We start from the raw sequence: 20,877 nt of genomic DNA on the forward strand, positions 1-20,877 counted from the left end.
AAGTCCCTGGACCGATCCTCTCCTCCACTGGCCTCTCCTCCCCCCCCTTTCTTTCTCCCACTCCTCCTGTCCGCCCTGTCACACTAATGACACCACTTTCTGTGGAGTGCCAGTGCCGCGCGCCGAAAACAATGGGGGAATAATTACACTCTCTCAATACAGTACAAATTGCACAATCGAGCAGCGGGACGGAGAGAGGTATAAGCCAAAAGAGGGAGAAGATGGAGGGAGAGAAAGAGGGGAGAGAAGGAGGGAGGGGTGGAGACAAGGATGACTAACAATTACAACACGATAGAGGTTGGGTCTCATTACTGCGCCCATTAACATGCACCAAGTAATTTCCCCCCCATCTCACTGTGTGTGTGTTTGTGTGTGTGTGTGTGTGTGAGAGAGAGAGAGAGAGAGAGAGAGAGAGAGAGAGAGAGAGAGAGAGAGAGAGAGAGAGGGATAGTGTGTGTGTGTGGGGGGGGGGGGGGGTACGTGCGTATATGCGTGCTTGTGTGTCCAATAGAGATTGCCAATAGGTTCTGCAACACACCTCCCTCTCCCTCTGTGCGCAATCTGCTCGGCGAGCCCCGGCGGCACCTCATCTCTCTCCCATATGTCTGAGCTCCAGTGCGCTCTCTCCTCTCCTCTGCTCTCTCTCCTTCCCCCTGTCCCCCAGCCGGTCACGATCCGTGCAGCGCGACCAGAAAAGAGCCCCGGTCAGCGGTTAGTTTCCGAAAGATCATGAGCATCTCCGAGCTGCTACAGGATCGTTTATTCAACCTCACAGTGGCGAAACACTGCATCGACCTCACCTCATCTCCCCGCGCCACACACACGATCAGTGATACCGGCTCTCGGCGCATCATGTGGGCCAGGTTTTACGCATGACAAGCACGGGCCGTCAGGGAGCCGACTCACCTGGAGATCAGGGAGGTTTATGTCGGAAACCCGCTTCTCTTTTAAGAAAGCGTCCCCCCTTCAAAAAAGAGGTGTCCGCTGCGCCCCGAGACAAGAACATCAAAGTTGCGTTCAGCTCACCAGGCGTTAAGTGAGTCAGTCAGCCACTCACCACCCCTTCTCTCCCTGCTGCCACTGGCCAAATGTTTTAATCTCTACAGAACAAGTCTTCCCTTGACCTTACACGAGTCTATTGACCGTGCGCCATGGTGAGGCGCATCGAATAAAAGGGTGAAATATGTGAAATTTGAATAAAAACAGACAACATCTTACCCAAATCTATAAACTCGATGGTATGATCACTAGGAATTGTAAAGGATCCAGGTGAGCCTTTCCAACTTCAACTCCGCTGGTTTTGTTTTCCACTAATCTCCAATCCTTTTGAGCCTGATGTCCACGGGTCCTGGAGCCCGCGCACAAACACACCGAGCCAGGGGGGTGAGGATGGTTACAGCTACGCCGGGAGAGAACCAGCCCCATGGAGCCGGCTGAGAGACCAGAGCCCGCGCAGAAGTGGTGATGTGGTCCAAACTGGCAGCAGGAGCTCCACGCGTCCCAGCATCTCAAAAGCAGAGTGGGGAGAAAGTCACCAAAAAGTGCGTAATTCCCCTGAAAAGACACCACCGACCCGATGTGTTCTTTTTTTTTTCTTTTGGGGACCACTCCACACGCACAAGTTCCTCCACCTGAGCGCGTAAGAGTCGCCGGAGAGATGATGAGGAGAGTGATGGTGTGGTGCTGTAGGAGTGATAGTTGCTCTCCCGTCGCTCCTCCCGAGCGGGGATCGATTGGACACAAGAAATGCGAAGCGAGTCCGTCTTCCCCATTCAGAACACGTGCAACAGCGCCCGCCCAGTTCACCAGCTCCCAAAGAACAACCCCCCCCCCCTTTTTTTTTTCTTACTCCCCCTTTCCTCGCTGATGTCATGTAGTTTACAAGTAGCCTGGGTTGTTGGGATGGAGGGTACGAGGGGCAAGGTTGTCATTTTATTTGAATTTTTACTATTACTCATCTACTTTTTAGGCGTTGGTTCAATTAGCTTTCCTAAAAGGTGACAAGAACAACAAATCAAAAATGAACAACACATCACTAAGGGACAAAATAATTATATTTTGTAACAAGAATGTGATCAAGAAAATACGAATGGAAAATTCAGGGTGTACACGCTTGAACGTTTTACTGGGTTTTTTACAACTGATATAGAAGTTGCGCAAATATGATATAAGTCAGCTTGGGTTTTCCCTACTTCACTGCCATTGTGCAACTTACCGTCATGGTTCTTGACTAACACGTGTGGCCAAATTACACCACCCCCTCCCCCCTCCCACATCCCCCCACTCAACGACATGTTAAACAGAATTTAATCATCGTCGCCTCTCCATTACGCACAAGGAGACAGCCTATCAATTATTCCATCCCTTCACTATACACCAGTGCGTTGATGGCGATTGATTGCTTTGCGCTGTATTTGCAGTCGTTAAGGCTTAGAGGAGGTCGATGTCTGCTAACGACCCAAGGTGAGAGGTATCCGATACGTTCAGATGTTTGCCGTGCAGCACTGCTGGTGCCATATACGGCGGGCCAGGTGTCATTGGGAGTGGTGTACAGATAGAAAACTAGAAATAAAAGAGCCATGCACCAAATGAGATGGCCAAAAAACACAGAGCAATCCCAAGCATCCACTGTCCCCCACCTCCTCTGGCCACTTCTGCTCCCTGTGCATAGAGTGAGAAAAGTGTTGTTATTTTATTTTCAGCCGATTCATCTAAGGCTTGAATCTGTTACAAATCGATCTGTCTGGCTTGGAACTGAGAGCAGATTAGACGCTGATGCAGGTTTGCCAGGAGTGAAGCCCTGTAAGTTGCAGGAGTCAGATGAAAACATTAAATTGAAGTTAAAATACAATAAAACCCCTGCTTTCAGCACCGCGGACAGGGCCAACCTCGCTGCATATAAATTCAGCACCACGGACAGCTCCGGGCTGTCCTGTCACTGCATGGGCTTTTCTCTGCGTTTACTTTGCTGTCAAGCAGTTAATCCAGTTTTCAGACAGAATAGACGAAAGTGGTTTGACTGTGTGAAGTGGAATTGAGGCGGAAAAGTTGATAAAACATAATAGATCCTGTCTGCACTGTCAAGTGGTTGAACCTGTGTGTCACAATGGCAACCAGAGGCCTTTTAACTTAAAAGTGAGGCAGCTAATGGATTCAAAAGCGCCGTACAGCACTTATCTCATCAATCCTTCCTCACATCGGTCAGACAGTATCAGAGGAAACCACAACATGTTTCTTTAACACTCCGCTGGACTGAAAAGTGTGAGGTTGAACGGTGTTCAATTTGATTTAACTCCCTATACTTCCCATTGTTGTTACAGAGCCATCCGTTTTCTGACCATGTTTCACAGTAGGCCTCTGTATCTGTTTCCCATTTGTAAGCAGAAGTGATATGTTAGATCGCACAATCGTCCGAATATATAACAGCACTGAGGGCAAGGTAAGAGCATATAGGCAGAAGGCATCTTGGAGTGTCATGTATCAGAGATGAGGGGGTTTTAAGATCTCCTGTGGGATTACAGATCTGTCCTCACGCGTCTCAAGACCATTATCTTCCTGAGCATAAGACCGGTATTAAGGCGCAGTAGAGATAAGTTATGTTTAAAGGAAAACACATCATTACTTTTATGGTATGACGAAATAAGGCCACCGAGGCGGGGCTATTGAATAAGTCTGAGAGGTGAATATCCAGAGAACTCCAAACGTGGCCCAAGGCAGTAAATGTGGGGCCTGTTTGTAGATGATGGGTGAGAGAAAGTGTGCCCGCAGCACCTCTAACTACATGAGCGCACAAACTGCGCCCTGGTGGCCATTGACGCAATAAGGTTCAAGTTACTGAGCGCACAGAGGCCACACACACGCAGCAGAGGAGAAAGTTGGGTACTTATGACTTTGTGAAATGTTTTTCGTGGAAAGGTTGGTTGAGTTATCGTGTTTTTTTTTATTTCTGATCTGTTCTCTTCCACTCTAGTGCTCCGTTTTAGAGACATCCAGCAGCCGAGCTTTGCGCTGAGAAACAGGACTTGGCCATCGATTTGGAGCTGCCATGAAGGTTAATGAGAACAGACATCTTGGTTCCTCTGCTTTTGATCCCCTCCCTGCATAGAGATTCTTCATTTCTTTACGAGGTCACTGGCAGTAACCCGAGCAGGGCCATAAATAGTGTCCATCCCAGACAGGCCCGGTGTCTGTCAATACTCAGAAAGTTCAGACACAACATCCGCAAAAAGAGCGGCCGGGAGCACGACTGCTGACATCAAACTTGTGATATTAAAGCAAACACACTTTAACAAACATCGCCTCCTTGTGACCCAGTGGATATCTGGGTCACATTCTCGCTCTCCACTCTGTTTGAAACAAGTCTGTCAGGGGCCATCACCCAGCGCAAGGTGAGGATTTGGACTCATCTGTGGTGTTGTACTGCCCCCGCGTGGCTTTAATGTGCTACTGGTAGTTTTTGAGGCCATCCAGATTTATTATGGTGACAGTAAAAACTGAACTAGTGCCCTTTTGCGAAGAGCTCTTTTCCTCCTTAGACCTGAACTTACTAAAATAATGAAACCCGCCGCATAGAGCTGTCTGGCATCAGCAAGAACTGGCAAGACAGTCCCCCCCCCCCCCCCCAAGGTCAGACATCAAAAGATGATTGATTATATTAAGATGAATTAAATCTCTAATGCCTCATGTGGCCAGAGCAGACAGGAGACATGCTTCAGCATTTTTGGAATTATTTATTTCAAAATGTTACACAGCTTTAGAATATGAAATCATCCACAAGACCAGCATAGCCCTGACCAAAGAAGGTCTGACTCAGTTCAAACTGGTTTCATCGATAAATAAAACATCAAACTCATGGAGAGGCTAAGAAACACGAAAATTATCTTCTGATCTCTCAAATGCTCTTGTGCGTTGCAGCAGATTGCATGCAAATTGTGCTCGTTCTCTTCCAGACTAATATACTGTAAAGTGTAGAAGCAGTAACACTCAAAGGGCTCGAGGAGCGATAACAACTGGCGGCAGCCCCCTCATCGTTTGACCACACTGACAATGTACTTCATTTGATCAAGTGCAGAGAAACGTCCAATAAAATAGATAGAACTGTCCAATCGACAGAACAATAATCCAAATGGACTTGAGTTTAAATAACAACTGTGACAAATGTAAAGAAAACTATGTAAACGAACTGAAAAGTTAAAGGTAATTTTAAAAAGCAAGTACTTTAATGTTTCTTTCGCAATACTTAATATTAACATGTTTGAAAGTATTACTGCACTTGCATGTACATATAACACGAATACTGATATTGATATTTCACGGATACAAAAGAGGCCTCTTAACAGTTGGAGTCTCTCACTTACCCTCTGTCTCTTATTTTGTGAGTTCTTGGTGAACATCACAACATGATTTCACAACCGCAAAGTAAAAAGGTTTGCTGCTAAGCTATGTGTGAAAAATCCAGCATGTGAACGCGACATATTACGTTAGATTGGAGCTTCTGGACGTGCTCAGAAGCTCTGCTGTGATTGTCAACAACTCGGAGTCGGCTTGCATCAAGGTGACACTGATCGAATGTGACAAGATGTCGCATGTGACAGGACGCCGCAACAGCTGCTCATTAGCTAACTTTGTCGGCGTGGAATGAAGTCGACGCAGTGGAGGTAATGAAGAAACATAGGACACATCTTATCGCTCTCCAGACGCTCCGACTGCACACGCCTCGTCCTTTAACTGATTTGACACTAATAGAGCTGATGACAGCTATTCAGTTCAAACCCGAGTTGTTGGCCATACCGCTTTCACTCATCCATACTTATCAAAGCAGTGGACAGGAGGTGACAAACATTCTGTCAGACCACTGGTGAATGAGGTCATTTCGAAATAAAAATGCCAAATCGACACTGCCAGAGTCACGATGTCTTTTGATGACAACAAAAAGCCGGATCATGTTGGAAGTTCTTCAGCAGTCAGATGTTTGTATTCTCTCTGTGTGTCTAGAGTTCATCATGCGGTGCTCTGCATGGCCATTTGGGATGCTGTCTGATGAGATCGGCTTCCTCCAGTACAAGCCGCATGAATTCCCCCACATCAAAAGAGTAGTTGGTAAACTTCGGATGGTCCCCGAGGGTGGGGTGGTGACCCTGCGAGAGGGGTGAGGGGAGAGAGTGTACAGTGAATGAACGTAAAAGCATCGGGAAGCAACACAACAAGGCAGAACAGGAATGTGTGTGTGTTGTGTGGGTGGGCTTTCCGCTCAGGTGACACACACACAACATGAGAGGGAAATTAGGACTGTACATTTGTTCTGCTGTGTCTATAACTGCAAATAATTTAAGGTGAGAATGGGAGTGCAAGTGGTTGTGTGTGTGTATGTGGGTTTGGGAGGGATTGGTGTGATAAATTGAGAGAGCTCATGCTGAGGAGCTGAACGCTGGTACGGGAGTTTCCCCTACCTTGTCCTGTGGGACCACTTTGTCCATTTTCTGCCAAGTCACGTATCGAATGCCGCGCAGCCGAGCCAAATCTCGATAGCAGCTCTCATCCTGACAATTATATCTGGGAGGGACAGATGCAACCACTTTATCTCTTTCTCTCCTTTGTCTGCCTCACTTTTACTCTTTCTGGCTCCATCTCTTTCTCTCATTCCCTCTCTCTCTCTCACTGTATTCACACTGTGTCGCTCGCACACACAAACACACATACTTCAATCAGTCGCTCTACACTAGGTATGCTGGGTGTGATGAATGCCTGGTTAATTAGGCATTATTTCACAGTCATACACCAAGTGGTGGTGCCAAACCCATCGCTCTCTGTTCCCCCCTCTCTCTCTCTCTCTCTCTCTCTCTCTCTCTCTCTCTCTCTCTCTCTCTCTCTCTCTCTCTCTCTCTCTCTCTCTCTCTCTCTCTCTCTCTCTCTCTCTCTCTCTCTCTCTCTCTCTCTCTCTCTCTCTCTCTCTCTCTCTCTCTCACACACCCATACACACAGGCAAACATTAAGTGTCACTCACAGCTCAAAGATGACAGCCCAGTCAGGTAGGAAGAGGAGGTGTGTGAGACCTGCCCCGTGCATCCCTATAAAGATGTCAGAGTTGTGGGTGATCCTCAGCTGCTCCAGGAAGGGAACATCCCTGAAAGACAGACAGGGAGTCGGACGTCGACCATCTTCGTTGTGTGAACTGTGTCCTATTACATAAAGCTTAACTCCTTCTTTATTCTTACACAGCACTGAGCAGCACTGAATAGCTATTGTAGCCCTCTATAACTCACTTGTATTTGTAGTCCACCACATTGACCTGCAGTAAAGGCACGGTCTTGAGGGCATTTACCAGCTGTAACAACAACAGAGGGACGTGTTGTCTGATCAATGAGAGAGCAAACAAATATGGGCAGTGACCATATAAATCACAGGCCAGTATTTTTTACTCATCCTGTTTATAGCAAGTACGATTTTAAATAGGCACTTAACAGAGGCGGGCAGTAAATCAATGTTAGAGAGGACGGGCTGAGGGAACGGGAGAGTTGTATAAAGTGAAGGAAGAGAAAGAGACACAAAGAGGGTAAGAGAAAGACAGGAGAAAGGGAAAGGAGGACAGGTGATGGAACAGGATGAAGGGAGAACAAGTGCAAGGAAGATAGAGGAAGAGGGAGAGAGAGGAACGGGGGAAAAGTGGGGCTGGACTCACCTCCTCTTGGTTTAATATCCTTCTGTATTCCGTGCTGCGTGCCAGCAGGGTGACACGAACACGCCCCTCCTGAAAAAGGCGATGCACCCAATAATCAATCAGCCAAGGACAGAAAAGACAAGTGGCTGGGAAAACATGATGTTCATTCAGAATCATTTAAAGCCCTCTTCTTCAAATGCCTATAAACATCAGGGATGAACAGATAAAAATTAGCCAAAGTCAAATTAAAAAGTCTTTTTTTAAAGTGGAACCTCAGGTTTACTTTTCTGGTATGCACATGCGGTACAGAGATGTTTCTTTTCTGCATTCTACTACTGCCATCTTGTGTTCTGAGAGAGTACTTACATTTTTATATTTTAGGTGTCACCATTTGTAGCATATGGGAGCAATTAATATGGATCATAACATGACTATAATTGAATGACATCTATGACAATTACAGCAACATAAAGCCTGTGCGACCACCTGTACATTAAACAACCCTCAACTACAGCACCTCACTACAAGCAGTGAGTGTATGTGTACTCAGAACAGATCCATCTTCTTTTGTTTCAAAAACGTTTTAGAAGGTATTAAAAAAGATGCTGTACTGAGGATGACCAGAGCAAATGAGGAGGAGGAGGAGACAGGAGGAGAGGGGCTGAGGAGGAGGATGAACAGAACACAATGGACGAGGGCAGCGGTTTGAGTCTCTGGCAGTGCAATTAATCTAGGAATGAAAGGGGGAGCTGAGGAGAGGGTCAAGGCAGAGGAGACCTTTCATTCAGTAGCTGCTCTGATATCACCAGCGGCCTCATGTCTCGCTGAAAAGCTTCTTAGCATATTTCCAATGAAAGCCATGAATTCCCAATGAGTTGCTCCACAGGAAGGAAGAAGTTATCAGGGGTTTACGGGTCATAAAGATACAGTCAAGTACTTCAAACCCGGGATCATAAAAGTCCCATGAGGATTGTTGGAGAGTTAGAGATATAGGACAGGGCTTCCCTTACTATCATAAGACTGAAGAGCGGCTACTAAAGATGATGAAATAAACTGATATGAGAGTAAAAAATAAACATTCTTAGAGTTCTTTTCAACTCTGAAGTGAAATTATATCATACTGGCCCAAATGCAATACTTTGTACTGAGACTTTGATTTATAAAAATATTTCTAATGACAAACAAACAAACCATGCAAATCAGGGTGGACAGGGACACATATAACCTCCTTGAATGGTGATAATAAATGTTCCCTGACCAGGAATCAAACCCAGGCCGCGGCGGTGAGAACACCGAAGCCTAGCCACTAGACCACCAGGGAGTCAAAAGATTATTTTGACAGCAATTTTACTTCCATCATATATATTTTACTACAGCTATGTGGTTATTCTGAAATAAATTGATATTTTGAATTTATATCAACTTTATGGATGATGCCAGAAGTAAGAGGGTGAGTCAAGGTAAAGTTGGCTTCTCGTATTTATCAAGCAGTGTGCGTTCATGGTTTTTGGAGGCGTCCCTTTAACCTATCAGTTAGAAGTGTAGCCTGCTCTTTCTCACTTTTTGCAGGAGTAACAACACTACCTTTAATTAGTGGTTCCTAAAAGATGATCTTGATAACTTCGGTCTGTCTTGCAGGATGTTTAGCCAGTGGAGGACGTGCTGGATCATAAAAGTCCCATGAGAAATGTTGGAGAGTTAAAGATATAGAACAGGGCTTCCCTTATACTATAAGACTGAAGGGCAGCTACTTAAAGCATTCTGAAAGTTCTCTCCAACTTTGAAGAGAACTTATACCATGTTGGCTCTAATACAAGACACAAAGACATAAAGATTTGTGGAGATGATCGAAACCTACTAATTCACACACTGTCTGCATTAGCAGCTGTTTAAACTACTACATGGAGAGAGAACAAATGCAGTAATAAAACATTTTGTTCCCTCACTGGTAATAAGCCCTGGGGACAGAGGCAAGTGCATTCACTAGAGGTGAAGATATTACTAGTGCAGCAACAGCGGAGCCATTTGTGGATGATCGTTTGTAGCATGTCTTAACTTAATGAGACACAGAACACATTAATGTTTATATATAAGTGCTGAAAAGTTTTTAATTGAGTGATTTGAACAGGCAAAGAACTGACTTCTTTGGCAACACTCTGCCAGTTGTTCCTTTCACTCATGCTATTTTGGTACATGTGTTAAAAGAACACCAAATGCGCAAATGTGCAAGCAGACTCTGGTTTCAACACTGTGTTATCACTCTCAGTTTGGTTAGTTGGAAAAAGGCAATGAGACATCATAAATATCTGCTGGGTTTTTTATCCGAGCAGGATTGAGCAATAATCCTGCAAAAAGATAAGCACGCTTATGTATATATTCTGAAACACAAGGTAAAATGGGAGACCACATACCACCATCACCACCCGGCCTTGCCTTCAAATTCAATCAAGCTGCACCAATCTGCACACATTCATGGATATCAGTCCTTTAAATGTGCCTAATTAATTTGTATCAAGATCCATGGTTTATTCCAGGGGAAGTCAGTGAAAATGACAAAGAAATACCTGGCTCCACTTTTTTGTCAGGGTCTGTACCAAAATGTAACAGTTGTTCCTTGGCCAATTTCAAGAACTTTACCAATATTATATGGAAATCTATAGTATTTGCATATTCCTGATGACAAATAAACAAACCATACTAACAGAGTGGACAGGGACATATATAGCCTCCTTGAGCAGTGCTAATAAATGTTCCCTGACCGGGAAACGAAACCGGGGCCGCAGCGGTGAGAGCGCCGAATCCTAGCCACTAGACCACCAGGGACATATTACCTCAACAATATGAACACTTTTTTGATCGTACAGTATGTTCAGAGGTTACACACACGCTGAGATCTGTCCTCAAATAGAGGAATAAAAAGACGTGATTTCTGCATCGGAGTTCATTATTATTTTGGCAGCACTTTAATTACGATCATGTGTGTATTGTACTACAGCTATGTGGTTATTCTAAACTATATTGATATTCAGAGTTAATATCAACTGTATGGATGGTTGCCAGAAAGAAGTAGGCCTAAGAGGGTGAGTCAAGGAAAAGTCGGCTTCTAGTAGTTATCAGGCAGTGTGTCTTCATGTGTTTTGGAGGCGTACCTTTAACGTATCGGTTAGAAGTGTGGCCTGCTCTTTCTCGCCTTTTGCAGGAGTAACAACCCTAGCTTTAATTAGTGTTTCCTAAATGACGATGTTCCTACCTTTGGCCCGACTTGCAGGATGTTCAGCCGGTGGAGGACGTGCTGGGAGAAAGCCCTGAACATCCCTTCACTGTAACAGTCTGAGATCTGCCATCAGCACACAACACAAAGGGTCCATGTCAGTCACACATGCAATTTATTTCAACGTTCAATTCAAAATACTGTTTTACAAATATAGTTTTGTTATGCAGTCATTCAAAAAGAGTAACAATATCTACTTGAAAGTAAATATGATCTGACCACACTTGGACTTTGATTGAAAAAAAATAATACACTGGGAATATGACAATTGTAAACATGTTTCCTTATCTCTCTGGAATGAATATCACATGAGCCCATGCATTACTCAAGTCTGAGAATTTCTCACTGCAGCTGTAAATCTGAGCACATGAATATAAACATGACATGTGCACCATTGGCAATCAAGAGCCTCAGCCTGAGTGTGACCTATCAATATTTCACACATCAAGGCAGCAACCACAGGAAAACACATATTTAGGTGGTATCATCTTTATAGTCATCTCCTTGGAATTATCATTTATATGACATGAGCTCTTGCAGAGTTTCTGAATACATCACATTAATATTTGAGCTGAACTGCATGTTTGTGCATTAATGTATCACCAAATGTGAGATAAAAAAACATAAATGCAGACACAAACAAGGCAACGCTGAAGGAATAGGACAGTACAATTCGATCAGATGTATGTCCTGTTAGTGGACACATGCACAAATAAACGTGTGGACTGGTAACTTACAAGAGGTGTGTTGTAAAAGAGGCCATATCTCATTCTGGGAAGCAGGGAGAAGACGGCTTCTTTGAAACACACCTATGGACAAGTGTGAAGAAAGGAATGAAGACAGTATTCAGCATGGACAGTTGGTTTGCGTATATGTCATCATGTAATACTCACATGATAGAATATTGATGGACTTTGAATATATGTCGATGCCTGGTGCTAATTTCTTATTCAAGCTGTGATTGAACATGCTAACTTTGCAGTTTGCCGTATATATTTCAACCAGAACATTGTTGCTGTTTATGGATACAGAAAACAAAATATTTCCTATGATCTAAATTAATTTTCCTGTTTAAAAACAAACCCAGTGCTCCGCCGAAAACAACTACTCCAGATCAGAAGCGTTAAAATACCAGAATGATATTATTTAGATATTTGTTACCAGCAATTCAAGATGGTAACAACAAGTTTGCACAACGTAATTTTAATTTTGTGTCTTATTTAGTCATCTGCATTCTGGTGAAAAAAAGGAAAGCTAATGGTAAGATTACTTGTGACACCCAAAAGAATCGCGTCATTATCAAAAGTCCCTGTAGCTTGGCTCACACAGGAAAAACTACACCCTGTCACAGGATTTAGTGAAACATAGAGGAAGCAGATACATTCACAACCAAGAGAACCCTGTGGCTAGAAGCATTTAACAGTTTTCAACAAAATCCTATTACACTGAGAAAGTGATTAAACTCCCAGAAGAGGATACATCAACAATATCCTTTTGAAAAGCTTGACCTTTACAGATTACCAAAATAAAATGACAGAATCTCCCAAAAATGAATTAAAAAGGTGCATCTGTTGATGCAACTTCCTTTCTCTTTCTCTCCCTGTTGTCTTCTTGACAGAAAAATATTGATCTGTCAAGAAGACAGATCAATGTGGGAACATCAGTGTTGTTGACTTACATGATTGTAAAGTCATGCAGATCTCAATCACATGAAAAGTGAATGTGTTTGTGTCTATATATTTAATTGTTCTAATTCATGATAGTGATTTGACAATAAAGATCTCTGGTTGAATATTGCTCAATAAAAAATTATATGAGCCTTTATATGTGGACCTTTTTCTGATTATTGCCATAAGTGTGATCCAGCGACAGTGAACGTTTTTCTCTATGTGCATCCTCTACATCCTGTTTCTCTTTGATTATTAAAACACATACTTGAGAATGACTCCTTTACAAGAACCCCCTACAACACGTTCTACCTACTCTTTTCGAGTCAAAGGTCTTCAGGTGGGTGATGTCATAGTCTGAGAAGGCCTTCCACGTTTCACTGAACAAATCTCCATAACCATAAAAACTCTGAGGAAAGACATAAAAAAGAAGAGAAAAAAAAGTTTTTTGATTAATGTCACATTTAAATTAAAGTCACAGCTGAAATGAAAAACAAAGCAATAAAATGAAAATCCTCAACAGATGTGAGCAGTGCTTGGAGTCACTTGTCTGCTGTCAAACTTTTACTTTACTGAGGCTTTAGTTTTAAACAGAACCTGTTAACGCACTATAAACCGACGGTCGGATCCTGTTTGGTTTGTAGTGTGTGATTAAAGGTCTGTGATGAAAGGTCGCTGCTCTCCTTCTCCCTGTCAGTTTTCCCTCCCTCCCTCTTCTTTTTTCTCTTTCCTTTTTCCTCTCTACCTCCATGCGTGGTGGGGGAACAATGGGCCGGATAAGGCTTGCCCCATTAATCATTCTGTTTTTCAACTGGTGGTTCCCCTTGATGTCTTCATCGTGCTCTCATGCCACTGACTTGTTCGACAAAAACTGTGGACATTGTAAACTGCAGCCAGACTAGTGATTGGATTTCTTGCGTGGTTACAGTGCTCATTTTGGATTCTTGTGTTTTCATATCACTCTGAGCAGTAACATCAGACAAGAGAGAGAGGAAGCTAGAATACATCACTCCTCATGCACAAATAATGAAGCGCTTTTTGCATCAGCATTTTGAAATCTTGTGTTGTGATTCAAGAACAGACTTTAATGTCCTATAAACTGAGCCCAGCCGGAGGATTTAATTTTATAAATGTGAATTAATTTCTTATGTAGCTAGAAGAGACTATCACCAATTACTAGAGGCAGGCCACATGGAAAATCCTGCCTCGTGTTTTATTTTCACACATAAATAAAGATGTGACATGAGCATCTTTCAAATGTGTCTTCTTTTGCATCAGTCTGTAAGAGTGACATAAAATGCAACAACAAAGTCCGTTTTCAATGAAAAGCAGTAATTTTGAGCTGTAATAGCAGGAATGTTCCTCTCAATTTGAACAACCACATCTCATACCAACCCACCGTGTCCCACATGACGATGTTGATATCTGTGCTGAAGGAGTTGTTGATGTGCTGGGAGATGTAGAGGTTGACAAAGTCACAGAAGTGGTGGTACATGTTCACCCCTGAAGAACACAAACAGTGAAAGTAGAAAATAAGTGAACTGGCATCACTCTGTGTCATGCGTACAGACTTAAAGAATAATAAACTTAAGTCAAGCTCTCACTACATTATTACCTCAAAAGAGGAGGTTGAGTTGTCATCAGCGTTTGTTTGTTAGTAAGTTAGCATTTCACAAAAACTATACAGGAGAGATTACCCTGGAGCTTGGTAGAAGGATGAGATATGGGTCAGGGAAGACCCTATTACATATTGAGATATTTAGGCTGTAACATGTTATTACCTGCTGAAATCTTCATCCAATGTCAAGTTAAATGTGCACAGGTACGTTTTGGGGTAAGGTTTGAGCTACTTGTTTTGATTGCAGGGCTTTAAACTGAGTCAGGTAAATCTGTGTTATTTACCAGCATCCAGCTTCATAAAAACAGTAGGTTTTTCGATGATGATTTCACAGTGTCCATCCTCTATGGGATGAAAGTCCAGCTCTGTGTATGTCTGAAGCTCAGCATACCTACAGAAACAGCAAATAAATGTAGTATCATAGGAAATACTGTGGGAATGCAGACAGGTGGCACAATGTGGAAATAGAAATCATTACAACCCCAAAAACGATTGTTTTCTACTATGAATTGATTCATGCTCAAGCTACTTTATGTGGGATTTGAAAAGGTCTAACTCTGGTTGTTCAATAACTAAACTATCAGACAGAAACGCAGACTGATGACTTCAGCATTTGCACAGACAAGTGGAATCAAAGCATCAAAAAAGGCCAAACTAGTTTTCACAGCCATTATCAAATGTTGCTCTGAATATCTGGCATAAAATAATCATACATAAAAAAATATGGAATATATTTTACTCTGTATATATATATACATTAAGACTACAGGCCTATATCCTGGGGAACCGAAGATCAGCAGGATGGAGTGGATTCATTTCATTTTACATTCAGTACAGCATGGAATTTGCTGACTGTGACTCCAGTAGAGCATGCTTTACATATCATGTATCAAATCAGAGATGGAAAAGATCAACGAGCCAGCCAGGAGTCGAACCTGGAATCTTCTGATCCGTAGTCAGACGCGTTATCCATTGCGCCACTGGCCCTGTACTCCCTAAGAGCCCAACCCCCGAAATTCCTGGCTGAGCATGTTCCCATTCCTCTGGGCCATTGCATTAAGAGGCCATGTGTTTTAGTCCCTCAGAGATATATGATCACAGCAACAAATGTGACTACAGTAGTGTCTGCCTTAGAATTATTGGAATGGCATTACATATATATGACTCGCATTTTATTTATATTTACTTTAAGTCAGTGGTGACTTTATTATTCTAACATTTTAAAGGCAGGTCACTGCTCCAGCTGGGTTTTTTCATGTCAGTACGCCGCTAAATTGTGTAACTTCTGTAAAAAAAAAATGTAGCAAGGAACCTCTACTATGATGCTGAAATCATATGTCATCATACTTTCTTGATTCTTGTTGTTCTGGGTCTGTACCCTTGGGGTTGATGCACTTATTGTAAGTCGCTTTGGATAAAAGCGTCAGCTAAATGAAATGTAATGTAATGTAATGTATTTTTATGAGTTTATTTGAGGATAATTTAAATAATGTGAGTACCCGCAGGGAATAAGTCCCTGGTAGTCTAGTGGTTAGGATTCGGCGCTCTCACCGCCGCGGCCCGGGTTCGATTCCCGGTCAGGGAACTTGACTTATTGCCAATTTAATGACCCATGAACACATTCCAAGGCAGTCACTGAGGGTGTATGAGTGTATTCTCTCACCAGGACTGCAAGGGGCTCTGGTGCTCTCCCTCAGCAACAAGTGCTTTCTTGTTCAGTCTGCAGTGGCCACCAATCTCCCCCATCTGGATGAAGTCCTCCTTGTACCTGTGGGATAAACGTGAAGAGTTCCAAAGCTCTCTCTCTCATCAGTATTGATGTCAAGCTTTCTTTAAGCTTGTGTCACTTTGAGTTGTACTGACCTCTCATGACTTCTGCGTGGACTCCGTAAGTCCAGATAAAGGTTAGTTGCCTTACAGAATCTAGTGTGGCTGCTGCATCTTAATGATGAGTCACCCTGGAAAAAAACATTAGGTTAGAAATATGGAAGTAATTGTGAGAGGGGTGTCTGTATCTTTTGAACAGTTTGTGAATCATTCCCACAGACAGTCAGGCCCATTGTCTGTGGACTCCTGTTACATACTGGGTCTCTTTCTACCTGATATTTCTTCCTGTTTACTCAGTAGGCCCGTGGGAACTAAGGAAATGAGCACACTAACCGGCTTGCTGGCCTTGCAGAGTCCTTTGAGTTCAGAGAGACGTTCTTTGACGTAGCCAAAATCCGCCTGCTTCCAGAAAAGCTCCTTGGCTGCCTCCAGTGAACGAGCCCTAACAGATCAGAGATGCACGGACATCAGCAACAGATCATCAATGATGCACAGTACAAGTGGGAGAAATCACTACCTATGAATAAAAGAGCACTATTATTTGTGATATTTAAGATTACAGAGTATCTGATACATCACAGGTGACTAAAATGAGAATGTAGGATGTAAATTATCTAAAGTGTGTTGCATTACACAGATGAGAAGAACAAAGTGAAAACATGAAGTGTGGAAGACAGTGATGTGAGGAGCAGTACCATCCAGAGTCAGCTTTGGTACAGACTGGATAACCGAAGCGCTTCCCTGGATCACAGTTCTTCTCATAACCCCAACAGGCTGACAAATCCAGAGGTGCATCCTGTTGTAACACGTGTGTGTGTGCGTGTGTGTGTGTGTGTGTGTGTGTGTGTGTGTGTGTGTGTGTGTGTGTGTGTGTGTGTATGAGCGAGAGAGAGAGAGAGAGAGAGAGAGGGGTTTAAATTCATTAAAACTATAAAAAACCAAGTCAATCTATACATAGATAAAAAGGATTTGCTCATCAATTTAACGCTATAATTAAGCTGATGTTGCGGTAACATAGTTAAAAGTAAAATACCTTAATACATTAGTAAGCATCAAAAAACCTGTTTCACCCAAATACTCTTGCTACTACAACTATAAATGCAAATGTACAGTTAACTAAACTGCTCCAATTAGGGTCGAACAAAATGCTGGGAAAGACCTATTTAAAGAAGTTAGAGGAACAAAAAATAATCCTGACGTGTAACAAATGAGTAACATCTGAGGAGGCGCAGACATCTGTCAGTCTATGAAGCATCTGTGACACCACAAAACAAAGAGCTGGGACCATCTTCTGAGTCTCCTAGCTCGCTAGAGGAGAGCAATGTGCACCTCCTTATACAGAAATTAAATCATTTGAAAATGAGTAAATAATGAAATCGGCTGACAAATCAGCCAACAAAACAATGTATCCCATAATACAGTTCAAGTGAATGTGGTTATAAATGTAATCATATTGTAAAAAATCTGTCAATGATAAAATATACGACCAGTGAAGCACTGACAAAGTCCATCGCTTACTTTAAAAGGGCAGAGTGGGTCCAGACGACATTGCTTGGCGATCCTCTTGTTGTTGTAGAGGAAGTAAGGTATGTGCTCTGGCGGCAAGGAGATCCTGCTGTAGTTGAGGAGCGGTGCTGGGAGTTCGTGGTTGGTGTCCGCAGCCTCCTCAGTGGGGATCACAGCTTGAAAAAATATTGTTCCCAGCGCTACCAGTAGCAGCATAGTCGGAATTACACAAACATGTGAGACAGCTGCCTGGCTTCACAGCCCTCTGTGAAAAAAGAAGATGCGAACAAGGACTCAGACTTGCACTCTGTGATCTTGGGAGAGAGCCTAACACAACAGTATACAAAGCGTGTGTGTACAAGCTTAAGTGTGGAAATGTAGCTCCAGGCAGATCTGAGGTCCACAGAAGGAAAGGTCCTGTTGCAGGAAGTCTTGCTGACCATTTTTTTTACAACTGTTGTCTGAACAATCAGAACTGAGACCGGAGGGGCAGCATGAAAACTCCTTGCTGGTGCTAATGTGACATCTACAGCTCCAGACCAGTGTTTATACAACACTCATATTTTCAGGACCCAAGTCTCAAGCATTTATGTTCTGAACCCAGCATGGATTTAAATATACTTTTACCTCCTAAAATCACAGATGGATCAAACGTGTGACCTTATTCCCTACACCAAGGAAGTTCTGTTTCCACCCCTGTTGGTGTGTTATTTTGCATATAGCATTACGCAAAAAATACTGATTAGATTAATTAAAGGAGGGATATGTTATGAGTTAGGGAAGAACATGTGTCATGCTGGATTAAGGGGGAGATCAATGACACTTCTTTTCGCTTTCTTTATCATTTTGAGATTTTGTCACATTTTCACAGTTTACCCAGGAAATGATTCATGGAACAGGAAGGGGGGAACAAAACGACTATGTAAATTAGTATATATTATATAAAGATATAAGTAGGTGAGTAAGAAAAGTTCATTTAACGTAGGGAGGGCACTGACATGTGTTATTTAGTCGAGCTTGATTGAATTTCAGGGGACTTAGGACAGCTGGGCCTTGGTGGAGGTAGCGCTCTACTTAGTTCCCTTCTAGTTCACTTCCAAAATCACTGATGGATAAATAGTGTGACCTTTGTGCTGTAACCACATTGTGTAAAATAACAATGTCTCCCAACTCGTTTCACATGTGACGGAGCCGAGACGAGGTAATGGATAAAGTCTGAGCCTGTCATTAATAACATACTTTTACCAAAGTTAAATTCAGATAAGAAATTGACATGTTCTTTATACTCTAAACGTAGACAAACTTTCCACTATGTTACACACTTTTTCTTCTAATCAATGTAGTGAATACTGTTGTTATTGTATCTCAGTTACACGTGGTATCTATAGAGCACTTCTGACCGTCCTGGGACAGAGATCCCTCACGTGTGGCTCTCTCTGAGGTTTCTAAGTTAATAAGGTAGTATAGGGGTAGTTTTTTGTAACTCTTGCTGAGGTCTACGGGCGGAGGATTGATGAGTTCAGTAACAGTAAACTTTGCGTCGCTTCATCGGTGATATCTCATGGAACAGCTCAACCACACGAGGATGTGCTGAGGGGCTTCACAAACTCTTAGGGCTTCAGTAGAAAATCCGAGTAAACGAGTCCCCTGACCTTTTATTCATGTGTATTCGTCCTCCGCTTGAGAAGCATACTTTACTTTAGCTAGCTAATTAGCCTCTACTGTGTCCTGAGCTAGCTTGAAGCCAGTTAGTTGAAGTTGAACGCGGCCAGTGAGTGGACAAACTAATGTTGATACTGATTCTATGAGGCAGTAATAACGCATTACTTACTATTTTCTCTTTCGAGAGGTGTACGTGGGAGAAAAAGACGCTTGACTCGCTGCTGACGTGTGAGAAACTCGTGTGTTTGCTAACGTGTCGCGTCAATTCTTCACAAAACCGACGTGAAGCAGAATAACTGGACCAAGAAACAACCTTTAACATGTTGACAGTATAAAAGTGTTTGCTGTCAGTGTGACTGAGGGACGTTTTACCTAAGCACACAGCCTCCTCCTCCTCCTCTTCCTCCTCCTGCTGCTGCTCCTCTCCTCACTGAAGCGTCTGTGGTGCCGGTGGTCGCCATGACACCGGAAACCTTACACCGGCCTGCAGTGTGCAGACCCCACCACAGGGAGGCGCTGTTTACCACACTGTTCTCTGTAGACTGCACTGAATCATCAGCCCAAACCTTAAGAAAACGTAAAAACACACCATTAAAAAGTTCAACGTCTGAATCAATCTGATCCAAATGTGATCAATCAAATGTCTGTGTGAGTTACACCCTGTTCCTCACTATTTTAGAATAATAAGACGTATAGTTTATGTCTCATATATAGTTTTCATCAAATACCTCCATCAGTCTTCTCCTTAGCCTTTGTTTCAATTTTTTTATTTCAGCTTTGTTGTATTGTTTGTGTTGTTTTAACGCGTTTTTTCCAAGAATTATATTTCCTCTACTGCCTCCATCCACTTTTCTTGACTGGGATGGCCCACCTTATCTTCTGTTGATTGCTTTCGTAATAGCTATCGGCCACATTTTATTTAGATCTTCTTTCTGAAATTAAAATTATCAAGATGAGGAACCATTTAACTCATAGGAATGTCCAAGTATCTTCTCTGTTGTCATTAAGATTAAGATGCATTTATTAGTCCCAAACACATGCACAGACATGCACAGGCACACTCATGCAGGTAGGGACATTTAACCTCTGCTTTTAACCAATCTGGTGCAGGACACACTGAGCAGTGAGCAGCCATGTACGGCGCCCGGGGAGCAGATGTTGGGGGAGTAAGGTGCCTTGCTCAGGGGCACTAGAGAGGGTAGGGAGAATTTATCAGATTTTTGGACAGATCAATCCAGGTTCGTCTTTTTGTTGTTTCTCCGTGGAGTCAAACCAGAGACCTTTTCTGCCCGTAGTCCAAGTTTCTGCCACTAGTCCACCGCCTCTCCTCAGTCCACCGCCTTTCCAGAACATTGATAATTTATGGAATTTCAAAGATATATGTCAATGATCTTTGTCTGTGCTCCACTCTCTCCAGCATGGTACATTTGTTTTTGACATAACTCGTGACCTGAGTAGTGATTTAAAATGAAAAAAGAGAATTTTCTCCTTATCCATAAAGTGTTAGTTTCTTTTAACTAAATACTAAATGTAAATTTGAATGAAATTGTATTAATCACACTTCAATGACTGTGGGTGTGAGTATAAATATTGGTATAGCTTTAGCAATTATATGGACCTCTTCATTAAGGAAACATTTCCAATAATTACATTGGAAATTAAATTATTT

The 20,877-nt window shown here is 42.7% G+C and overlaps 1 protein-coding gene and 2 non-coding genes across 4 annotated transcripts; 1 reads left to right on the forward strand and 2 right to left on the reverse strand.

The window, feature by feature from the left end:
- Nucleotides 1–4,710: 4,710 nt before the first annotated feature.
- On the reverse strand, nt 4,711–19,662 carry eogt (EGF domain-specific O-linked N-acetylglucosamine (GlcNAc) transferase). Of its 2 annotated transcripts, none has more exons than XM_053445594.1 (16): nt 19,581–19,662; nt 17,559–17,811; nt 16,736–16,836; nt 16,374–16,482; nt 16,077–16,171; nt 15,877–15,981; nt 14,498–14,604; nt 13,995–14,098; nt 12,912–13,004; nt 11,666–11,737; nt 10,908–10,994; nt 7,679–7,747; nt 7,263–7,324; nt 7,004–7,123; nt 6,450–6,552; nt 4,711–6,137 (listed from the first exon to the last, which is right to left on the reverse strand). In XM_053445594.1, exons 2-16 carry the CDS (start codon nt 17,760–17,762, stop codon nt 5,991–5,993), a joined length of 1,578 nt encoding a protein of 525 aa, XP_053301569.1. In that variant the 5' UTR covers nt 17,763–17,811; nt 19,581–19,662; the 3' UTR covers nt 4,711–5,990. The 2 variants fall into 2 exon arrangements, with proteins under 2 accessions (XP_053301569.1, XP_053301576.1); XM_053445601.1 differs by lacking the exon at nt 19,581–19,662 and adding an exon at nt 19,378–19,518.
- Nucleotides 15,128–15,200, reverse strand: trnar-acg (transfer RNA arginine (anticodon ACG)). Its single transcript has one exon. It is a non-coding gene; the product is annotated as a tRNA-Arg (tRNA).
- On the forward strand, nt 15,727–15,798 carry trnae-cuc (transfer RNA glutamic acid (anticodon CUC)). Its single transcript has one exon. It is a non-coding gene; the product is annotated as a tRNA-Glu (tRNA).
- Nucleotides 19,663–20,877: the final 1,215 nt, after the last annotated feature.

Source organism: Pleuronectes platessa, chromosome 2 (genome assembly GCF_947347685.1).
Source record: "Pleuronectes platessa chromosome 2, fPlePla1.1, whole genome shotgun sequence".
NCBI classification, from domain to species: domain Eukaryota; kingdom Metazoa; phylum Chordata; class Actinopteri; order Pleuronectiformes; family Pleuronectidae; genus Pleuronectes; species Pleuronectes platessa.